Source organism: Pseudorca crassidens, chromosome 20 (assembly GCF_039906515.1).
Source record: "Pseudorca crassidens isolate mPseCra1 chromosome 20, mPseCra1.hap1, whole genome shotgun sequence".
NCBI lineage: Eukaryota > Metazoa > Chordata > Mammalia > Artiodactyla > Delphinidae > Pseudorca > Pseudorca crassidens.
The window spans coordinates 3450011-3472225 of NC_090315.1; the positions used below are offsets into that span (position 1 = coordinate 3450011).

General features: G+C 45.8%; 2 protein-coding genes across 8 annotated transcripts in view; both read right to left on the reverse strand.

Annotated features, from left to right (window-relative positions):
- LOC137215443 (zinc finger protein 850-like) overlaps positions 1-13812 on the reverse strand; it is a 46871-nt gene extending 33059 nt beyond the window's left edge. The window contains exons 1-3 of the mRNA XM_067720687.1: positions 13548-13812; positions 11031-11157; positions 6668-6763 (exon numbers count right to left, since the gene is read on the reverse strand). Coding sequence (XP_067576788.1) covers positions 6668-6763; positions 11031-11157; positions 13548-13580 — 256 coding nt within the window. The 5' untranslated portion in view covers positions 13581-13812. The remainder of the gene's footprint in view (positions 1-6667; positions 6764-11030; positions 11158-13547) is intronic.
- Positions 13813-15349: 1537 nt separating this feature from the next.
- Positions 15350-22215, reverse strand: part of AURKC (aurora kinase C) — a 476131-nt gene continuing 469265 nt past the window's right edge. Inside the window, exons 1-7 of one of the 7 annotated variants that reach the window (XM_067720593.1) lie at positions 18619-18707; positions 18253-18289; positions 17820-18011; positions 17273-17411; positions 16703-16851; positions 15819-15993; positions 15350-15652 (exon numbers count right to left, since the gene is read on the reverse strand). In XM_067720593.1, coding sequence (XP_067576694.1) covers positions 15482-15652; positions 15819-15993; positions 16703-16851; positions 17273-17411; positions 17820-18011; positions 18253-18272 — 846 coding nt within the window. In that variant the 5' untranslated portion in view covers positions 18273-18289; positions 18619-18707 and the 3' untranslated portion in view covers positions 15350-15481. Of the gene's footprint in view, positions 15653-15818; positions 15994-16702; positions 16852-17272; positions 17412-17819; positions 18012-18175; positions 18292-18406; positions 18708-22215 lie in introns of those variants that run through there. The other 6 variants (XM_067720596.1, XM_067720590.1, XM_067720595.1 and 3 more) reach the window with 6 other exon arrangements.

The following is a 22215-nucleotide window of genomic DNA, read 5'->3' on the forward strand; positions in this document are numbered from 1 at the left end:
TGGGCCTGTGCGTCTGGAGCCTGTGCTCTGCAGCGGGAGAGGCCACAACAGTGAGAGGCCCGCGTATCACAAAAAAAAAAAAAAAAGATATCATACAAAGTATGATTTGTGTCTAATGAAAACAAAAACTTAACATACCAAAACTTACAGGATGCAGAGAAAGCAGTGTTAAGAGGGAGAGTTGTAGCTATAGATGCTTCCAGTAAAAAAAAAAAGACCTCAAATCAACAACCTAACAACATAATTAAGTAGGAAAAGAAAAGCAAACTAAACCCATACCTAGCAGTAGGGAATATGAAAGATTAAAGATAAATAATACAGGGGACTTCCCTGGCAGTCCAGTGGTTAAGACTCTGCGCCCCCAATGCAGGGGGCACGGGTTTGATCCCTGGTCGGGGAACTAAGATCCTGCATTCTGTGGCCAGTTAAATAAACAAACAAATATTTTTAAAAAGGTAAATAGTGCAGAGAATAAAAAAATAGAGAAAAATCAGTGAAACAAAAAGTTAGTTATTTGAAAAGATCAACAAAATTGACAAACGTTTAGCTAGATGAACCAAGAAAAAAAAAAGATTCAAAATACTAAAATCCGAGATGAAAGTGGGGATATTACTTTTGATTCTATAGAAATCAAAACAGAGTATAAGAGAATACTGTGAAGAACTATACACCAACAAATTGGAAAACCTAGATGAAATGAACATATTCCTAGAAACACAAAACCTGTGAAGACCAGATCATGGAGAAATCGAAAATCTGAATAGACCTATAACTAAAAAGGGATTGAATTAATAATCAAATTCTCCCAACAAAGAAAAATCTTGGACTTGATGGCTTCACTGGTGAGTTCTAACCAAACATTTTTTAAGAAGAACTAAGACCAATCCTCAAACTCTTCCAGAAAACTAAAGTGGACAAAACACTTTTAAACTCATTCTGAGACAAGCATTACCCTAATAGCAAAGCCAAGTACACTACAAGAAAACTACAGGGCAATATCCTTTATGAACACTGATGCAAAAATCTTGAACAAAATATTAGCAAAACGAATTCAGCAACATATCGAAAGGAATATACACCATGACCAAATACAGTTTATTCCTGTAACGTAAGGACAGTTCAACATATGAAAATTGATCAGCGTTAACACATCACATTAACAGAATGAAGGAAAAAGTCCACATGATAATCTCAAATGATGCAGTAAAAGTCTTTGACAAAATTCATGATAAAAAAAAAATCAATGATGAAAGTCTGAAAGCTTTTCCTCTAAGATCTGAAACGAGGACATCTATTTTCACCACTTCCATTCAACATAATACTGGAAGTTCTAGACAGAGCAATTGGCAAGAAAGAGAAATCAAAAGCATCCAAACTGGAAAGGAAGAGGTAAAATTATCTTTGCTTGCAGATGGTAGTTTATTACATGTAAAAAACGTAAAAACCACAAAAACGTCACAAAATAACTGCTGAATAAATGAGTTCAGCAAAGTAGCAGGATACAAAGTCAACACACAAAAATCAGTTGCATTTATATACATGAATAATGAACAATCTGAAAATGAAATTACAAAACAGTTCTATTTACAATAGCATGAGAAAGAATACTTAGGAATTAATCAACGAAGTGAAACACTTGCACAATGAAAACTACAAAACATTGCTAAAAGAGTTAAAGATGATGTAAATAAACAGAAACACATACCATGTTCCCAATTTGGAAACCTAATATTGTTAAGGTATCAATACTACCCAAAGTGATCTACAGATTCAATGCAATCCCTATCAAAATCCCAGCAACATTTTTTTTTTAATCTTTTGGCTGCACCGCATGGCACAGGGGATCTTAGTTCCCCGATGACCGGGGATCAAACCTGCGCCCCCTGCATTGGAAGCCCAGAGACTTAACCACTGGACTGCCAGGGAAGTCCTCCAGCAAAATTTTTTGCAGAAATAAAAAAAAATCCCCCCTAAAATCTATAGTGCATCTGAAGAGACCGTGAATAGCCAAAACACTCTTGAAAAAGAAGAACAAAGTTGAAGAACAGAAAATTCCCGATTTCAAAACTTACTACAAAACTACAATGATCAAATACAGTGTGCTACTAGCATAAAATCAAATAGACCAAGGGAATAGAATCGACAGCCCAGAAATAAACCCTCACATATATCATGAAATGATTTTTGACAAGGGTGCCAAAACCATTAAACGGGGGAAAAGACAGTGTTTACAACAAATGGTGCCGGGAAAACTGAATACCTACATGCAAAAGAATGAAATTGGACCCTTATCTAACATCATATACAAAAATTAACTCAAAATGGAGAGAAGGGACTTCCCTGGTGGTGCAGTGGTTGGGAGTCCGCCTGCCAGTGCAGGGGACATGGGTTCGAGCCCTGGTCCGGGAGGATCCAACATGCCACAGAGCGGCTGGGCCCCCATGCGCCACAACTGCTGAGCCTGCGCTCTAGAGCCCGTGAGACACAACTACTGAGCCGGCATGCCTAGAGCCCGTGCTCCGCAACGAGGAGTAGCCCCCGCTCACCGCAACTAGAGAAAAGCCCATGAACAGCAACAAAGACCCAACGCAGCCAAAAATAAAATAAATAAATTTATTTTAAAAAAAAATGGAGAGAAGAAAACATAGGGCAAATGTGGCATGGCACTGGATTTGGCAAACATTTCTCAGATATGACACCAAAGGCACAGGCAACACAAGAAAAAATAGAAAAATTGTAGTTCATGAAAATTAGGAAAATTTGTGATCAAGACACTACCAACGGAGTAAAAAGATAATCCAAAGAATGTGACAAAATATTTGCAAATCATATATCTGAAAAGGGATTAATAATCAGAATATACAGAAAACTCAAACTTAACAAAACAAAAAAACAGCCTGATACAAAAATGGGCAAAGGACTTGAATAGACATTTCTTCAAAGATATACAAATGGCTAACAAGCACAAGAAAAGATGTTCAACATCACTAATCATTAGGGAAATGAAAATCAAAACTATAATGAGATACCATCTCACAACCATTAGGACAGCTATTATTGGAAAAAATAGAATAACAAATGTTGGTGAAGATGTGGAGAAACTGAAACTCTTGTGCACTCTTGGTAGGAATGCAAATTGGCACAGACTGTGGAAAACAGTATGGCAGTTCCTCAGAAAATTAAAAATGGAAATATTGATACTACATGATTCAGTAATTCCATTTCTTGTTATATGAATTCTTTCAATTCAAAAGAATTGAAATCAGGGTCTCAAAGACATTTGTACACCCATGTTCACAGCAGCATCATTCACAATAGCTAAAACATAGAAGCAACCCAAGTTTCCACCAAGGGATGAATGGATAAGTAAAATGTGAGACTGAGACACACACACACAAGAATATTACTGAGCCTTAAAAGGGAATGACATTTTAACACATGCTACAACATGGATAAACCTTGAGGACGTTATGTTGAGTGAAATAAGCCAGTCACACACACAAAATAGTGTGTGACTCCATTTACATGAGGTACATAGAGTAGTCAAAAATCACGGACACAGAAAGATTGTGGTTGCCAGGGGCAGGGCATGGTAGGGACATAGGGGGATTACTGTATAATGGGCACAGAGTTTCAAATGATGAAGAGTTATGGAGAAGGCTGGTGGTGATACCTGCACGACATTATGACTCTATTTAATACCACTCAATGTATACTTAAAAATGGCTAAGATGATATATTTTACACTATCTGCATTTTACCATACCCACAAAAAAAGATAACATGAGTAATGCACAAAGAATCCCTACAAATCAGAAAGAAAATGCAGGGCTTCCCTGGTGGCACAGTCTGCCTGCCAACGCAGGGGACACGGGTTCGAGCCCTGGTCTGGGAAGATCCCACATGCCACGTAGCCACTAAGCCTGTGTGCCACAACTATTGAGGCTGTACTCTAGAGGCCACAAGCCATAACTACTGAGCCTGCGTGCCTCAACTACTGAAGCCCGCACACCTAGAACTTGTGCTCCACAACAAGAGAAGCCACCGCAATCAGAAGGCCACACACCACAATAAAGAGTAGCCCCCGCTTGCCGCAACTAGAGAAAGCCTGCACGCAGCAACAAAGACCCAATGCAGCCAAAAATAAATAAATAAATAAATTTGTTAAAACACAAGAAAATGCAAACAAGTCAATAGAATAAAATAGATGTTTATCATGAAATGACATTTCAAAGAAGAAAACTTAATTCATAGATTGACTCACAATCATACGATAAGGTGCTAAAATTCCTTATGAACGAAGGAAAAGCAAATCAAAACCATGTGGGATACAATTCTGTATTCACTTGATTGTCAAAAATTGAGGAGCCTTATAATACCAGGTATTGGTCAAGGTATGGGTTGAAGAAACCTCCATTCTTTCCTGGTGGAAGTGTAATTGGTTTAGCCCCTTTAGAACATAACAGGAATTATCTTGTAAACTTGAGAATTTGCACAGCCTATAATCCAACAATTTTACTCTAAGAAACATTAAAAGACAGCCTAAACAGGAGCAAGATGACCAATATATACAAATGTTCTTGGCAGCACTGTGAGAGTGAAAAAATGTGAACAATTAAATGCTACAGACAATGGATGAATACAGTGTGAGACAGGAATACTTTTAATTTATTTTCTTCACTGTAAGGAACTTCAGCATATTTTTACTTTGAGCAGAGAAAAGGATAAAGTTATAAAACAAGCAGAATATAAGTGATGAAGGCACTTTCATGAAAAGCTATTTTCCAGATTCTGATGTCGGAACTGGCCATGCCCAGGGGCAAGACCTCTTCAACTAGGTGAAAAGAGAAGCTACAGGTAAGAGAGTCCAAATGAGTGTGGAAGGGCTGAAGATCAAGCAATATGAGGCAGACTTTACTTTCAACATGAAAACTTGCTGACACATTAGTGGTCACATGCTGAGGCATCTGTGGCTATACCTGGGGTAGCTCATGTAGGACAGAGAGCTGACCAGAGGCATAAAGCAGATGTAGAGACCAGTTAGAGGAACTACTAGCATCCCGCAAGGAAAAGATGATGAGAGCTTGGACTCAGAATGTGGGGACAGATCTGATGGGAGGTGGTAGAAGTGACAGATTCAGGAGATGTACATGATGTAAAATGGACGGGATGTGGGAGGTAGCCGGATATAGGGGCCGATAGAGGTGGAGGGGTGAGGATACAGTCTCTGGGGCTGTATCCAGTCTCCAACCTGCCTAGACGGCAGGACCGTGCGCTCTAACTTGGGAGAGGAAGGAGTGAGCATCGTAACGGCTTCCTTGCCAGGCATGTTGACTGGGTGCCTCTGAGATATTCAGGTGGAGAAGGGCAGAGAGCAGAGGGCAGAGGCTCGGAACTGCCTCTCTGAGGGGCTGTCGACAGGCTGCACACAGACACTCGCACGCTGGTGGGGCCGCCCGAGGGGCTAGGAGGGACAGAGCACGACTCTGCAGGGGCCCCATCACCACACACGGCGGCCCCAGTGCCCTCAGCAGCCCAGATGTGGGGCACAGCAGGACAAATGTCACCGTCAGATTTTACCAAACAGGAGGAGTAGGGAGACATGCAACAAGGGAAGGCTTCTTGAGTATCTGGACAGGGTGGGAAAGGGGAGGCAGAAGAGAGCTGGAGAGGAGCTGGGAGAGGAAGGAAGGCCCTTTTCCTCAGAGGTCAGAGGGAAACGTGAGATGCATTACTCATTACAATACAGGGACATGAATGACACCAACGGCTTACTTCCCACGAGCCACTGACTGCGGCGCAGACGCTTGTGCTAAGCGGTTTTATGCTTTAACGCGTTATATGACCACGTCCCCAACAACCCGGGGACGGAGCAACTATCAGGAACAGACTGAGCGCAGCAGACCACACTCGCCAAACCATCTGCTCCTCCACTTGGACACATGGCTCAGCCCCATCTCCCAGCCCCATCCCCCGAGTGTGGCCAAGTGCCTAGTGCCTATCAGTGGAAGCGGGGGGCTGGTGTTTGTGCGAGTCTTCCTTGCCCTCTCACTCTCCTCTGCCTGCTGCAGGAGGTAAGGACAACCTTCAAGCCACATGCTGACGGCAGAGTGGACCCGGGTTGCTGAACAGCTGTGTGATGCACAGTCACACGGACCGGGTGCGCCTCAGAAAAAGTGCTTCCAGGGACATCCCTGGTGGTCCAGTGGTTAAGACTCTGAGCTTCCACTGCAGGGGTCACGGGTTCGACCCCTGGTCGGGGAACTAAGATCCTGCATGCTACGAGGCATGGCAAAAGAAAGAAAGAAATACAAAAAAAGAACAAGTGCTTCCATATGCTGAGCACCAAGATGCTGGAGTCTGATGGCAGCTAAGATTTAACTTAGTCAAACTTATATATACAAAGACACAAGGAGATCCCAAAGTTCACTAGGGCCACAGAGCTGGTGATCGGTCGGCACCCAGGCTTGAAGCCCAGGCAGCTGGAGCCCAAGACACATCTCAGCTCATGCACCTCTATCCTCCAGGAGGACAGAGGGACCTGGGGTCAAAGGGCTCCGTGGCCTCCAGACCACCACAGAGGCCCGAACAAGACACTTCCCCAAGGAACCAGGGCCAGCGACCTTCCCCTGCAGGGTCTCCCAGCTGCCCAAACCTTGGCTCCTACCTGGACAGGTGCTTCGGGAGAGGTCTTTCTTCACTGTCCACAACTCCTGCCCCTGCTCCAGTTGGTAGATCAGCTCAGATCTGGGAACAGGACACCCTGTTCATGGAGAAAGGAAGAAGACACTAGGATTTCTGTGAAAACAAAGAAAACCTCTCGATCTAGTGTGGGACTTCAGGGTGTGGACAAGACCTCAGAATGAAGCTGCTCCCATGCATATACAAAATGCTGTACTGTGAACTGGAAACCAAAGACATGCCACACTGCCATGGAGTTTTTATTCCTAAGTCAAAAACTAACATATAGTGTATAATCGTAGTAAAAGGACTGTGTTCAAGCAACTTAAATGCCACAGAGGATTCTATCCTAGGGTTTCCTCACAGCATTCCCAGCAAGTACATATTGTGATCAGCACCATTTTTTAAAAAATTATAGTTCATTTACAACATCAGATTAGTTTCAGGTGTACAGCAAAGTGATTCAGTGTATTTATATACACACACACACATATACATATATATTCTTTTTCAGATTCTTTTCCATTATAGGTTATTATAACATATTGAATATATATAGTTCCTTGTGCTATACGGTAGAACCTTGTTGTTTATCTATTTTATATATGGTAGTGTGTATCTGTTGATCCCAAACTCCTAATTTATCCCTCACACCCCACCCCCCAACTTTGCTTACCATAAGTTTGTGTTCTATGTCTGTGAGTAGCCCTATTTTATAGATAAAAACCATACAGAAACCATGCTCAGGCAGATAATGTGATTTGCCAAAGAGGCCAGAATTGGTGAATGGCTGAGCCAATATGGAGCCCAGGTCTAGCCATCTCTGCTCTGTGTGCTGTTTTACCACAAGGCTACACAACACTGTTCCAGAAGGTGCTGGATCCAGGCATGGGGATAATGAGACTCCTGAGGAGTAACAACGGTAGTGACGGCAGCAAGCTTCTCAACTGCTAACCTGCACGTAACCTGGTCACACGAGGCACAGTTCTGACCCCTTCCCATAAGTTAGCCATGTACCCTTGCTACGGCCCCGGCAAGTAGATACCATCTTACCCCATTTTACCAACGAGCACCCCAAGGCACAGACAGCTTCAGTAATTTGCCCAGGACCACAAGGTTTTAAGGAGCAGAGTGGGGACTGAACATAAGAGTCTGGCTCTGGAGCCTGGGCTCCCCAGCACTACACTAAGGAGGAAACAGCAAACACCCCTGAGTGGGGCCAGCATCCTGAGACCGAGTGCAGGGCAGTTATGAGGCAGGGATGTGAGCACGAAGATTCACCCGTTGGGAACAGGGGCCGGGGTGGGTGGGGCAGACTCAGTGACCCTAGATTTCAGCGTTTCATGAACTACTAGAAAATAATAAAACTGAGAATCCTACACAGTGGTGTATGGTCACGTTGGACATTTATAGAAACATCAAATAACATCTACTTTCATCAGTATTTCATAAAAGGATTGTTGCTTAAAATAAACCCACAGAGGAAGCTTCATCAATGAAAGTGTATGTTCTTTACTGGGTAAGTTCAGCTGTATGAGACTCAGTGCAGTAGCTGAGTTTTCCTGACTTTGCTAAGGACCAGGAGAGCATGAGAATCAAATGCGTGCCTGGAACAGGCCTGATATGCAGTCAGTCCTCCAATGACCAGAGTGAGCTGTGACTAGCATTAACATTAATATTTTTCTTAAAAGTGACCCACTTTTTATTTTTCTTACATTCGTTCAAAAAGGGAATCCTCATTGTAAAAACAAAACAAAACAAAAGGGAATCCTGGGCTTCCCTGGTGGCGCAGTGGTTGAGAGTCCACCTGCCGATGCAGGGGTCACGGGTTCGTGCCCCAGCCCGGGAAGATCCCACATGCCGCGGAGCAGCTGGGCCCGTGAGCCATGGCCGCTGAGCCTGCGCGTCCGGAGCCTGTGCTCCGCAATGGGAGAGGCCACAACAATGAGAGGCCCGCGTACCGCAAAAACAACAACAATAAAAACAAAAAGGGAATCCTGTTTAGCTCTGATAAACGGGAAACAGAAACCCAGAGTCACTTGAGTCGATGGCAGGTCAACCTGAAAAGGCAGCAATAAAATCCAAAGGATGGGGCTTCCCTGGTGGCGCAGTGGTTGAGAGTCCACCTGCCGACGCAGGGGACACGGGTTCGTGCCCCGGTCCGGGAAGATCCCACATGCCGCGGAGCGGCTGGGCCCGTGAGCCATGGCCGCTGAGCCTGCGCGTCCGGAGCCTGTGCTCCGCAACGGGAGAGGCCACAACAGTGAGAGGCCCGCGTACCAAAAAAAACAAACAAAAAAACAACAACAACAAAAAACTCCAAAGGGTGAGGTTAAGTGCCAGCGAGCTCATGCTGCTGCTCAGGGACGGGGCTCCCTCTGAAAATGGGAAATTAGCAATAGTGGGGGTGGGGGGAGGTGTTCAGTACTGAACCCGGATTTTCACTACATAATCAGGGAGGACACAGAATAAAGGAATGGCTTCCTCGGGGTGTCTCTCAGTGTCCCTGGTGAAGTGTCCGTGAGCCTTCAGAAACAGGGTTTCTCAGCCTCTGTTCAACTGACATTTAGATCCAGGCAATTCTTTGTTGAGGAGAAGGGGAGGGAGTACGTATGTCCTGTGCAGCATAAAGATGTGTAGAAGCGTTCCAGGTCTCTACTCAATAGATGCCTGTAGCATCTACATCCCAGTTGGGACAACCCAAATGTCTCCAGACATTGTCATGTGTCCTCTGGGGGACAACATCATCCTTGAATGAGAACCACTGGCTTACAAGGATATAAATAGGGTGACGGGAAAAAGCGACTGTGACAGGGGAGGGGCCTCCAAGAGATTTCGTGATCAGGAAACAGCTGGTGAGGAGGTGGTGACTGTGCTGAGAAGGGGTAGCCATGTGAAAAGCCCAAGCACACCCACACCCACCAGGCATAGAGAACAGCAACTGCAGAGGCCCGAGGCAAGTACGTTAAGTATGTGCACAGGAAATAGCAAGACACCAGCGTGATCAGAGCAGACTGAGCTCAGGGAAAGCATGGGGAGGACAGTGAAGGGTCAGCAGGGCCAGATAGTGGGCCTTCTTATTTTTAAAATTTTGTTATAAAATATCTAAATATGTCAAACGTTTCCTAATTTTGTGTAACCTCTTCTCATTAACACAGAATACAATCCCAATTTTCTAAAAACAGGCATGTCTTACCCTATGCCCTGGATTTACAGCTCTCCTTTCCCTCAAACTGAGAGGTCTAAGTGATTATCCTCAGGCTGCTGTTTCTCCACCTTGGCTCTCTTGCCCTTGTGGGCTGGATCAACCTTTGTTGAATGGGGCTGTCTTGTCCATCCTCAGGTACTAAGCAGCATCTCTGGACTCTAACCTGCTAGATGCCGGGACCACCCACACCCCAGGTGTGACAGTCAAATGTGGCTGCAGACTTCCAAATGTCTCCTGGGGACAAAACCAAGTATTGAGAAGCACAACTGTCTCAGCTTCTCTCTCTTGGATCTTGGCCAGGACTCAGGGAACAAGAGACAATCATGAAGGCACAGGAGAACAGAAAAGCCCCATAACCGAGATCCTGTGGTTTAGAACAATACCTGTTGGCACTGAAGGCAAAAACCTCCCGAGGCCCCACCTGCCTCACCCTCTTCCTGGAGACCATCCCATCACTCACAGCCCTGTGGACTGGGTTGCAGGGGATACGTGAGCCAACCAGTCCCACCCAGTCAGCTCCCTGTCTGGAATGTGAAACAAGAACCTCAGACAGAGGCCAGTCTGTGCTGGGCACTGGGGTAGAGGCTCAGGGAAGTATGGGCTCAGGTGGCCACTCCTGCACTGCCTCCATCCCTGGAGCCCAGCAGCAGAGAAAGAAAAAAAGAGAAACAATATAAGTATGCAAAAAAGTAGAAACAAGGTATCTTGGGGCCCCAGAGAGCAGGGACTGGGGTAGCCACTCCTGTCACAAACTTGCTGAGGCACAAAAGCCATTTTGAAAAGACAGAGACGTGAACAAAGCCAGAGGGAAAACCAGGACAGGAGATCCAGAAGTCAGGGCATAATCCTGGTGGTTCCCAGTTCCTACATCAGTCCATCATATGGCCCAACAAGAAATTCTGCCTTTGGGCTCTGCAGAACACCCCTGTTTCCTTCCATCATTTTCTAGGAGCCAAAAAGGAACTTTATTCAAAGAGACACAGGGATAGCAGGCAGGAAGAGATGAATCTCAAAAATGACTTAAGTTGTGAGGAAAAGGGAGGAAGGGCTCCTGAGGCCGTCTTGACCAGCCAAGACAGAGCCAGAGTTTGGGATAAAGGAGGTGGCAGGTCCTCTGCACGGCAAAGTGGCAAGGCCTTACCCAGAGACACCAGAAGCCCACAGTTTTCCAGCATCACCTCCTGGTACAGGGTCCTCTGATCCAGGTCCAGCTGCCCCCACTCCTCCTGGGTAAAAGTCACAGCCACATCATCGAAGGTCACAGACACCTGGAATGTCAAACAGAGATAGTAGCATTAGCCTTGGGATGGTTGGATGGGATCAGAGCCCGTCTCTGCATCGCTGCTGGTAAAGGTGCAGCAAGATCAAGGCCCTAATCACTGGGTACTTCCTCTGCACTGGGCTGAAGGGGAGTGGACAATGCTTCGGACATAATACAATACAGCTATACTTTGGAGATATTGGGGGTTTGGTTCCAGACCACTCCAATAAAGCCAGTCACATGATTTTTTTGGTTTCCAGGAGCACATAAAAGTTATATTTACACTATACTGCAGTCTATTAAGTGTACGATAGCGTTATGTCTAAAAAAATAATGTAGACACCTTAATTAAAAATTACTTTAGGGACTTCCCTGGTGGCGCAGTGGTTAACAATCCACCTGCCAAAGCAGGGCACACAGGTTTGATCCCTGGTCTGGGAAGATCCCACATGCCGCGGAGCAACCAAGCCCATGTGCCACAACTACTGAGTCTGCACTCTAGAGCCTGAGAGCCACAACTACTGAAGCCCGCAGGCCTAGAGCCCATGCTCCACAACAAGAGAAGCCACCGCAGTGAGGAGCCCGCGCACTGCAACAAAGAGTAGCCCCCGCTTGCCACAACTAAAGAAAGCCCGTGCGCAGCAATGAACACCCAACGGAGCCAAAAAATTAAAAATTAAAAAAAAAAGTACTTTATTGCCACCTACTGTATAGCACAGGGAACTCTACTCAATGCTCTGTGGTGACCTAAATGAGAAGGAAATCCAAAAAAGAGGGGATATATGTATACGTATAGCTGAATCACTTTGCTGTACAGTATAAACTAACACAATATTGTAAAGCAACTATACTCCAATAAAAATAAAATTTTAAAAAAGGAATAAACTGAAAAGCAAGAAGGAAAAAAAAATTTTTTTAAGTACTTTATTGCTAAAAAATGCTACCCATCATCTTGAGCCTTCAGTGAGCTGTAATCTTTTTGTGGGTGGAGGGTCTGAACTATTGTGAGAACTAACAAAATGTGACACAGAGACACGAGGTAAGTGAATGCTGAAACGCTTGCTGGACGCAGGGTTGCCACAAAACTTCAATCGTAAAAACACAGTATCTATGAAGTACAATACAGCGAGGTACGCCTATAGTGTAAGAGAGAGGAGCCTACTATGCAGGAGCCATTGGAAAATGACACAAGTCAATGGAAATGACATTGGAACTGTGAGATGCAGACAGAAAGGACTCTAGGATGTCAGAGGACTGAGTAAGTGATGATAATATCAATAACGTTAACAACAGCAGTACCTGAGCTTCACTGGTCCTACTACCTGCTGGTCCCCATGCTGAGTGCTTTATGTTGTCTCAAAGCAACTAAGTCCCTAGCTCTTAAGCCATCGTTTTCACCAGTATCTCCTGATTGAACACACTGCATACAGAGTTTTCCTTGTTAATGTTACTTCCACCACCATATTCTATACATTCTCCTCAATGTGAAATGTCCAGCAGATGCAGGACCACATCCCTATGTGACCAGAACCACTAAGTAAATATAAAAAATCCAGCCACTCCACTCTCAGATGAACAGCCCCACCAATGCAGATCTATCATTTAAATGCTCCAAGACATCGCCTCATGGTTTTTCACCTGCACTTTCAGTGCTCACATCTCTCTGCTTTCTAGCTTCATCCTAACAGCTTTCTTGAGTTAATATTTCAATTAAAGACCTAGAAATTCCTAGTAAATTGACTGGTTCATACCTAGGAACCCTGCAATATTACTCATTTCTGGTACTGGATAAACTCATATTACTGGGCACATTTTGGGCAGGTAGGTAAGGATATTAAAATTAACTAGGGCTTCAACATTGACTACCAGATGATATACGTTTAATTAATCAAAACTCTCTGGCAAGTAATCCTACAGCATCCTCTATGATTGTTTAAGGGCGCACATATGGATGGCTTTCTCTGGTTGGTTTTAAGTTGGAAGTGGGGACAAGGATTAGGGAAAGGGTCAATTATTAATCAAGTCCTGGCCATTTGGGGCCGATGTTACATAAGTCACTGTTTCTCTTCCTGGACTGTCTCTAGAGATAGGAATCTGGCTTCTGGCAAGTCTTAGGCCGGGCTAGACTCCTGGGTTGTTGATTGTAGATAAGGGACTGGATTACGGGTCAGGTTGTTTGTCAAAGTTCTATTTTTATACGCGGTCTATTTTCCATTTGCATATTCAGTCTCGCATGTTCTAAGACTGGAAATAAAGTCAGTGACGAGCCAGCTCCACTGGTCGTACACAAACACAACTGCAAAGAGAAGTCTAGCGCCTCTCTTGACTTCCACCCTGCTCAGGAGCCCTCTCCGAACCAGAAGAGAAGCAGCAAGGCCAGAAACGTGGTCCACTCACCCGCGTCGGGTCCATCCACGCCGACGCCATCATGGGACCCTGAGGCGAGAGCGGGGCCCGTAGAGGCGGCGACAGAGGCGGGTACCGCGGGCTCAGCCGACCACCACCCGTTTCCTGCCCTGGGCTGGGTGGCCGATCGAGCGGAGGCTCACCGCTCGCTCAAATGCGCGGAGGCGAGCCCTAGCCTCCTTTCTGCTCATTTGCGAAGAGCCGCACTAGAAGCGGCCACTGAACTGCTATCCCCTCCCCACAGCTGGCGTGGACGGAACAGTCGCGCGCTAATGACATCTACAGCCAATGGGGTCGGAAGTCCCTCCCCTGCGCAGGAAATACCCCCGCCCTGGGCCTTCATTGGTCCAGCGCCTGCTACAGACGTGCGGTGCACCGCCTTCTGGGTAATGTAGTTTTTTCTTAACAAACAACCGGCCTCGGAGCGCGTTCCAGAGCCGTTATTCCTCCATGTAAACGACTTAGGAGGCCCAGGGGTACTTCCCTGGCAGTCCAGTGATTAGGACTCCGCGCTTCCACTGCCCGGGACCTGGGTTCGATCCCTGGTGGGGAAATTAAGATCCCACAAGCTGCAAGGCACGGCAAAAAGAAAAATAGAAAAAAGACTTAAGAGACCCAGAGCCCTGAAACAGACCCGCCTCTTCACAGGGGACACAACTTTGGGGAACCAAGGAGCACTGAAGGTGCAGGTGAAAAAACTATGAGCCAATGTCTTGGAGCATTTTTTTTTTTTTTTTTTTTTTTTTGGTTGCACACAGTGAAAGCGCGGAGTTTCAACCACTGGCCCGCCAGGGAATTCCCTTGGAGCATTTAAATGATGGATCTGCAATGGTAGGGCTGTTCATCTTAGAGTGGAGTGGCTGAATAGCTTGTATTTACTTAGTGGTTCTGGTCATATAGGAATGTGGTCCTGCATCTGCTGGACATTTCACATTGAGGAGAATGTATAGGATATGGTGGTGGAAGTAACATTAACAGGGTAAACTCTAAATGGAGTGTTTTTAGTCAGGAGACACAGTGGTGAAAAAGATGCCCAAAATGATCAGAAAACATGTTTGAGCTCCTCGCTGAGTAGTCTGGATGTTTACTCTGGTGCAGTCAAGCTTATTGTAAATGAAGGGAGCAGCTGCCACAAAAAACTGCAACAGGAGGATGTAGGGGAATGTTGGAAGAAAACTCCCAAAATTGCTGCAAGCAGAGCACATGATTTCAGAAGAGGTTGAAGATACATTTATTATCAGGGATGATTTATCCTGACGCAATAATATGACAACACCGCATAAGTGCTAGTGAATTCATTTGAGAATTGGATGGCATTGATGTGCAGTGAAACATTTTATCTTGAAGATGGCACCATGTTGGATGTCAGTATAAAGAGAATGGACCTCTGGATTGATTAGTGTCCTGTTTTACAAATGACATACTCCTGAAAATATGGGGAAAGTGAGTTGAGTCTAGGAGCCACTGGGATAGGTGGTAGGTTATGCACCACCAGGGTGGTTATTTGCATAAAGTAGTAACTTGTTTTCAAGAAGAGTCGTTAAGTCACAAAACCTGCGGCCCAGGAAGGGCATCATTTTGGGCTGCTCTCATGGGAAACAGTTTCTACAGAAATAAAGATTCTAGGGACTTCCCTGGTAAGACTCTGTGCTGCCACTGCAGGGGGCGTGGGTTCAATCCCTGGTCGGGGAACTAAGATCCCGCATGCTGTGTGGTGCGACCAAAAATAAATAAATAAATAAATAAAATAAAGATTCTACTCAATCACACACCAACTCATGCAACTATAAAGACCTGGTACAAAATGATTCAGCTTTTATTAATTAGCAAGATGCATCTTAAAAGAAAAGAAACAAAAGACAGAGTAGATACCAGAGCCAAGGGGGCTCCATGAGCAATCACAAAGGATTAGGGGTATACAGGGCTCAGGAAACCATTTGAGCAGATGGGGGAAGCACCCTCCGAGAGTGGGCCCGGACCCATGGGTGCTCCAAGATCTGGACCAAGGGCAACCGCTCCGAGGGCTGGTATCTGAGAAGCTTGGAGATCAAGTCCTGAGCCCCCAAAGGCATTGATGGGGGAAACCTTACATCTACCTGATGAGGCCACAGAAGAAAGAGAAGTATGGTTAATTTCCTTGGTCCATTCAAGGCACTGTTCGGGATCTTAGCAGACAATCTTTGTGTGTGCCCTGGGCTACGCAGGCCCACCAACCCCCACTGACTAGCTCCCACATGAATGCCCAGAGTGTGGCCTTCCCACCTGGAGGATGCGTCTGTAGGTCTCATTATGGGAGGGGCTCTCAAAGGGCGGATTTCCCACCAGCAGCTCGTAGCAGAGCACTCCAATGCACCATAGATCCACCTTCTCATTGTATGTTCTCCCCTCAATCATTTCTGGGGGCAAGTAGTCCAGTGTCCCACACATTGTCCTTCTCCTAGAGGGCAGAGAAAGGAGCACTAAGCAGAGGATCAGTATAAGGGAAACTCCTTCCCCAGCTTTCAATGAGACAGGAGACCCTAGGAAATCCTGGCAGTCCTCTCGCAGGCACAGGAATTTGGAAACACCAAATTTCAATACAGATCAAGGTTTGAAGAAGGCAAGTACTGGGATCCACCAACTCCATATTTTAGAACTTTTTTTTTTTGGAGGTGCTGCACGTCATGCAGGATCTTAGTTCTCCAACCAGGGATCAAACCCGTGCCACCCTGCAGTGGAAGCACAGAGTCTTAACCACTGGACCACCAGGGAAGTCCCTCCATATTTTAGAATTCTTCATACAATTATTTAGCTCACGATCCAGGATATTTTCACAAGGAAGATTTGGAACAAACTGATGGTACACCAAGAGGGACGAAGTAAATTAATTATGGTTTATTCATACAGTAAAATTCCTGGAATTATGGAGCAATGGTTCTTAATTTATTTACATGGAAAGTTATTGGTAAAGTTATATGTTAACAGAGATTAATCTCTGTTAAATGGTTGAACCACATTCTTTCAGTCTACAAATACACATTAAATATAGGCATTTGAAAAAGGTAGTATTTAAATACAAACCTAGGCTTGTATCTGGATCTTACGTGTGAAATAAGTCAAACTGGATCATTCTTAACCGGCACCCAGGGTGCCACCACCTGACCTACCTTAGAGAGGGGGTGTGCACAGACCAGCCAAAGTCTGCAATCTTCACCTCACCCCTGAACCCCAGCAGCAGGTTCTCCGGCTTAATATCCCTATGAATCACCTTCTTTTCATGGCAGTAGGTCAGAGCATCTGCCAACTCCTCCATTACCTGTGTGAGCAAAGAAAAAGCAGTCTGGAAATGGAGCTGGCCATGGGCTGATTATTGCTGTGATTTCCCATCTGGAGCCCCCCAAAAATCTCTTGCTTCCTATTTCTAAGTCAGTTCCACTCATTTATTCAGTGAACTGCCGTAGAGCCTTTCATGTTTCTTTCCATAAGGTAGCACACTTAGATTCTGTTGCTTACAACCAAAGAATCCAAACTTACACACACAATTTATTAATATTCTGGGGGTAATTAGGGTATCCAAATGTGAAGTTGTAGGATATAAGAGTCATTATATAAAATTTATAGACTGAAATTCAGAAATAAAGAAAAAAGCAATCTGGATACTCATGACCACCACAAGCAGTGACCCCCATCAGCCCATAGGAAACTCATGAACCCAAGCCCTCAGCCTCCCACCTCACCGTGGCTGTACGCTGTTCATCTAATGTGTGGCTCTTTTGCAGCTCCTTGTAGAGCTCACCCCTTGGAGCATATTCTAGAATCAGGTACATCCGGCGTGCATCATGGAAGTAGTTGTACAGGCGTAGGATATTGGGGTGTCTGCGCAACAGAAGGAGGAAGTGTCAAGACTCCTCCCTGAGGCCCAATTCATGATGCTATTACAAATGACTGGTCACACAAGGGGCAAATTGTGCTGGGACCAGAATAGTAACAGCATGATCTGGAAGTTTGTGAGGGGAAAATGAAACAGGCATCAAGATTCTGATGTCTGACACAGGGAGCTTTACATGGTGTAACTGGAATGAACTGCAGAGAAAAAAATCTTCATAAAGCAATTATACTCCAATAAGGATGTTAAAAAAAAAATCTTCAAGGTGAAAGCAAAGGGCCTATTTGGGGGTAGTATTGGGGGAAATGATGAGTTCAGATGTCGGAGATGGAAGAGGAAACAGGAACAAGTGAAAAAAAGAACCTGTAACAGGAATCTCATACAGAGACTGTCCTTACTGTAGATGTGCCTGGATTTCAATTTCTCTGCGCAGCTGGTGTTCCAGTCCTTCCTTCTCTATCTGGGACTTGAAGAGGACTTTCAGGGCCACAATGAAATGGCTTTCCTTGAGCCGAGCCAGGTACACATTCCCAAATTTTCCCTTGCCGAGAGGACGCCCGATTTCAAAATCATCAATTGTGAGGCGCCGCCTGATAGGAGAGAAGGAAAAGAGTCTCCGTTTCGGAGGTGGGTGGAGAGTCAGGGAAACTTCATGCTCGCCTTCCTCTTTCACTTTACCCTCCCTGGGCCCCTTTCCCTTCTCAAGGGCCCTGTCAGGGTGTTTGGTCAATAACTGTCAGTCCCATGAGGCAACCTTCACACGTGGAGCTTGCTCTTCATCCCTCGGTCCCACTCCCCTTCCTTTTTCAGATACAAAACAAAAGCGCTCACACGGTTGGGATGCTGGGCATCGTTTGACCTGCTACAGCTACGGAAAAAAGAAGAGACGTCAACACTTTCTTCTGTGCACACCCACCCCCAACAACTGACACCGGGCCTTTCTTCTAAACCCTCTTTCTCTGGTCCTGGTACTTATCCCTTTCACCTGCGGGCTGCGCACTGCCCGACTTCATCAGTTTTCGGGAGGCTCACTAGACAAGATGGTGGTGAGGAGGACGCCTTCCTGAGCCCTGAGGAGCTGGGTGTCCAGGAAGGAGGTAACCCTCAGGCTGAGGCTCTTCCAGTCCCGACCCGCTCCCACGCAGCCTCGGGGCAGTCACTGGGCGGGCACCGCCTGCGGGCTCCCCTGAGGCTCACCTCCGCACAGACCCACTACTGAATTAGATAAGATCCTAGACAAAGCGGCCCAGGCCCTTTATACTAAGTGCTCTGGCCCCATTGGCTGAGCGGGTAGTTCCTGGTTGACTCCCACTGGTTGAAATGTCTGAGGCTTAGGCAGCGTGCCCAATAGAAGAGACAGGAATGAGAGCTCCCGCCCGTGGTTGCGGGGCGGGACTTAAGGCGCTGGGCCAATGAGAGGGCAGGGCGCGGAGACAGGAAGGCGGGAGCCGGGGCAGAAAGACACGAGAGGAGGGAGCGCCAGAAACCGAAAGGGGAGAGAGGGTGGAGGGGTGTGGAGAGTCTGTAATGCAAGAAGCCTGAATGAATGAGCAAACATATAAATCCGTGACTGAGTGACTGCTTTAACGAACTCAGTGACGTGACGGAGGTGTGACTGAATATAAACCAACCGTAGGAAGCTGCCGGGGTACGTTATGCAGTTGGCAAACTCCAGAACCACGTGCAGCCCAGCTGGCCCCAGCTTGAAGGACGTGTCCTATTCAAGCCGCTCCCCAGGGTCCTCTTCAGTCACTCGCTTATGTGAGGGTCACCACTGTGGAGCACCCCGAAATTTGTGCCTCTGTCCCCCAGTATCCTGTGGCTTGTGTGCCCTCCCCCAATACACCTGCCTCCCCCAGCCCAGGACTGCCCGGGCCACTTGAAGTGGGGGCACGGACCACAGCTGCATTCAGCCCTCCTGTCTCATGTACTTACTACAGCACAGCTGATCCTTGAACAAGCGGGATGGGGCGGGGGTGGTATTTAAGGGTGCTGACCTTCAGCATATAACTTATGGTTGGCCCTCAGTGTTACCACCAGTGTTCTTGGACTCCCTAATCAATAGAAATTGATATGAGGCCTGAGGAGAAATTCAGGTAAGGCTTTATTGGGACTCCTGCAGCAGGAGGGAGAAAACAAGTAGCAGGTTCGCTGGCTCACTCCCTGAAGCGGGGCAGGCTGGGCCCTTAACCGAGGTGAGCCCAGGGGTGGGGCTGGAGGGGTGGCTTAGGTAATCTGCCCACCTCCTTGGTGGTGCTGTGTGCAGGGGGCATGCACAGTACCGTTTTTGCTCCCAGTACCTTGTTTTTGCTCCTGGTACCCTGCTTCTGTTCCCAGCTCCTCAGAAGTGACAGTTGGGTTTTTGGTCTTTTTGTATCTTGTTGCTCATAATTTGCCCCAATTGCACATGCACGCAGTTATTTTTAGTCCCTTATAGTTTCTTTGTATTTTGTTGCTGGAGGAGATGTTTGTCCAGGTGCAAGCACTGCAGCAAATGGTCCCACGTCCCAGCTTGTCTTATCAGTATTTGAGATTCCTCCATATCTGCGGGTCTGCATCCAGGGAGGGGTTCAAACAACCCCAAGTGGTGCAGTGCTATAGCATTTACTATTGAAAAAATCCTGCCTTAAGTGGACCTAGGCAGTTCAACCCCTTTTGTTCAAGGGTCAAGTGTATTTGTTGGACCCAGTAATCAGTTTGCATTCTGGGTCTCAAATAGTAAAACCATCCCCCATATTTATTTGTTTGGCATACACAGAAATTTCAAAAACATTTGCAATTGAATTCTTTTAGACAGGTAATAGTGTGAATTGGTGGGGAAATTTAAAAAGGAAAAAATCTCCAACTCAGAAAAACCTCTCCGAAAAGATAGTAGAGAAATAAAATAGTTTAATATTGTATAAGCATTAAACCAGAATGTGATGCACAGCACAGCTGCTAAGAGATTGCAAAGAATAAAACTCACCCTTTCATATAGCCAAACAGACACAACCCATTACATACATTTTCAAACAATAATTAGTTCTCAAGTATTGACAGCACCATTTGTTACACATAGTTCATCCTAAATTTACCTGGTAATTGGGGTGACTATCTGCTGTTACATTGGCTTTCTAGAAGGGAAAACTAACTTCTCAATTCTTTATGACAGAGGTAGTTTTGCTACTTGGAGCAAGGTGCCTGTCAAAGTTAGGCTCCTACCCTCCCACAGAAGCTGGGATGTAGGGATGCTATCTCCTTTGATGTCTTCATTTCAAAGAGATGGATTCCTAGTCTTTGAGAAAGACATTCCTGGGTTCGGAGTGTATTGGGGTGTTTGCAGAAAAGCAAGGCTAGTGTGGCTTAGAGCTGCATCTTCAGGGGTTAGAGTGGTATGAGGTAAGTTGGAGAGATAAAGGGAGGCAAATTGTGTAAACTTTGTCAGCCATAGTAACGAGGTTCTAATATGCACCTGAACGTGTTCTAAAATGTACCTGTGGGGGACTTCCCTGGTGGTCCAGTGGTTAGGACTCTACACTTTCATTGCTGAGGGCCTGGGTTCAATCCCTGGCTGGGGAACTAAGATCCCACAAGCCGTGCAGTGTGGCAAAAAGAAAGAAAAAAATGACTTGCCCTTGACCAGCTCCAGGAAGACCACTTCTGAGTCCTTGGAATATCTTGACTAGTGAGAGTGATTTTTATGCTTACGCCTGTAGGTCCCACTGTATCATTATGACCAGATAATTTATGCTAACAATGTGACTCATGATGAAGGGTGGGCTTTGTATTGCCTGAGGCAGCACTACATCTTTGCCTTCTGCGGATCCCGAGTATCCATGGTAGGTCACTTAGGCGCTGCGAGCCTCGGTAAAGGAATCTGTGGACTCTGAAGCTTGGGTGACCTTCCTTTGTTGGCGATAACTGAACATGTTGTCACACATCTTTGCTGAAATTTGAGTCCCTGTGAACTGCACAGGGAGGGATCACCTGGAAGGGGTGCTTGGTTTCTCCCGGACTTTATTACACGTGCCTTCTCCGTTTGGTGATCTTGGTCTGTGTCTTTTTATTGTAATAAACTGTCATCATGAGTATCACAGCTCTTCTGAGTCTAGTGAATCCTCCTAGCAAACCACCAAGCCTGAAGGTGGTCTTAGGCAGCAAAGAACCATGAAAGTTTCCCTGAAAAAGAAAAGTTATGACCTAGGTGGGTATTCTGGTAAAGGCTTCCCTAGGGAAGTGCTATTTGAGGTGAGATGTGAAGGATAAGCACTCACTCACTAGCCAAAGTGGGTAAGGAAGAGCCCTAGAGAAGGGGAGAAAATGAAAAGAAACGGAAACAGGAAGTGGAGAGAGAAGAGCAGTCAGACACATGCAAGAGAAAAGGCAGTAAATTAGGCACATCCCTTACCAGGTAAGACCCCATGGACGGGCTATGTTAAGGATTCAGTTTTTATCCCAAGAGTTAAGGAAAGTCATGAAACACTTTAACGGTGTGTGTGTTGGGCAGGTAGCAGGGAGTGAGATGCATCATCTGAGTTTCATCTCTGGTTACACTGTGGAGAATGGATTGAAGAGGAAACGGGTAAAACAAGACCTAATTACTAAACAGAATTAGAGGTGATAAATGATGGTATTATGGTCTAGGAAGGAAGTGGTGGATTACAGAGAAGAGGATAGACTTGAGAGGCATTAAAGAGGCAAAACTGGCAACTTTGCATGTGGGGGATGAGGAAACAGAGGTAACCAGGCTGAGTAAGGGATTTTTTTGTTTTGGCCATGCTGCGTGGCATGTGGAATCTTAGTTCCTCAACCAGG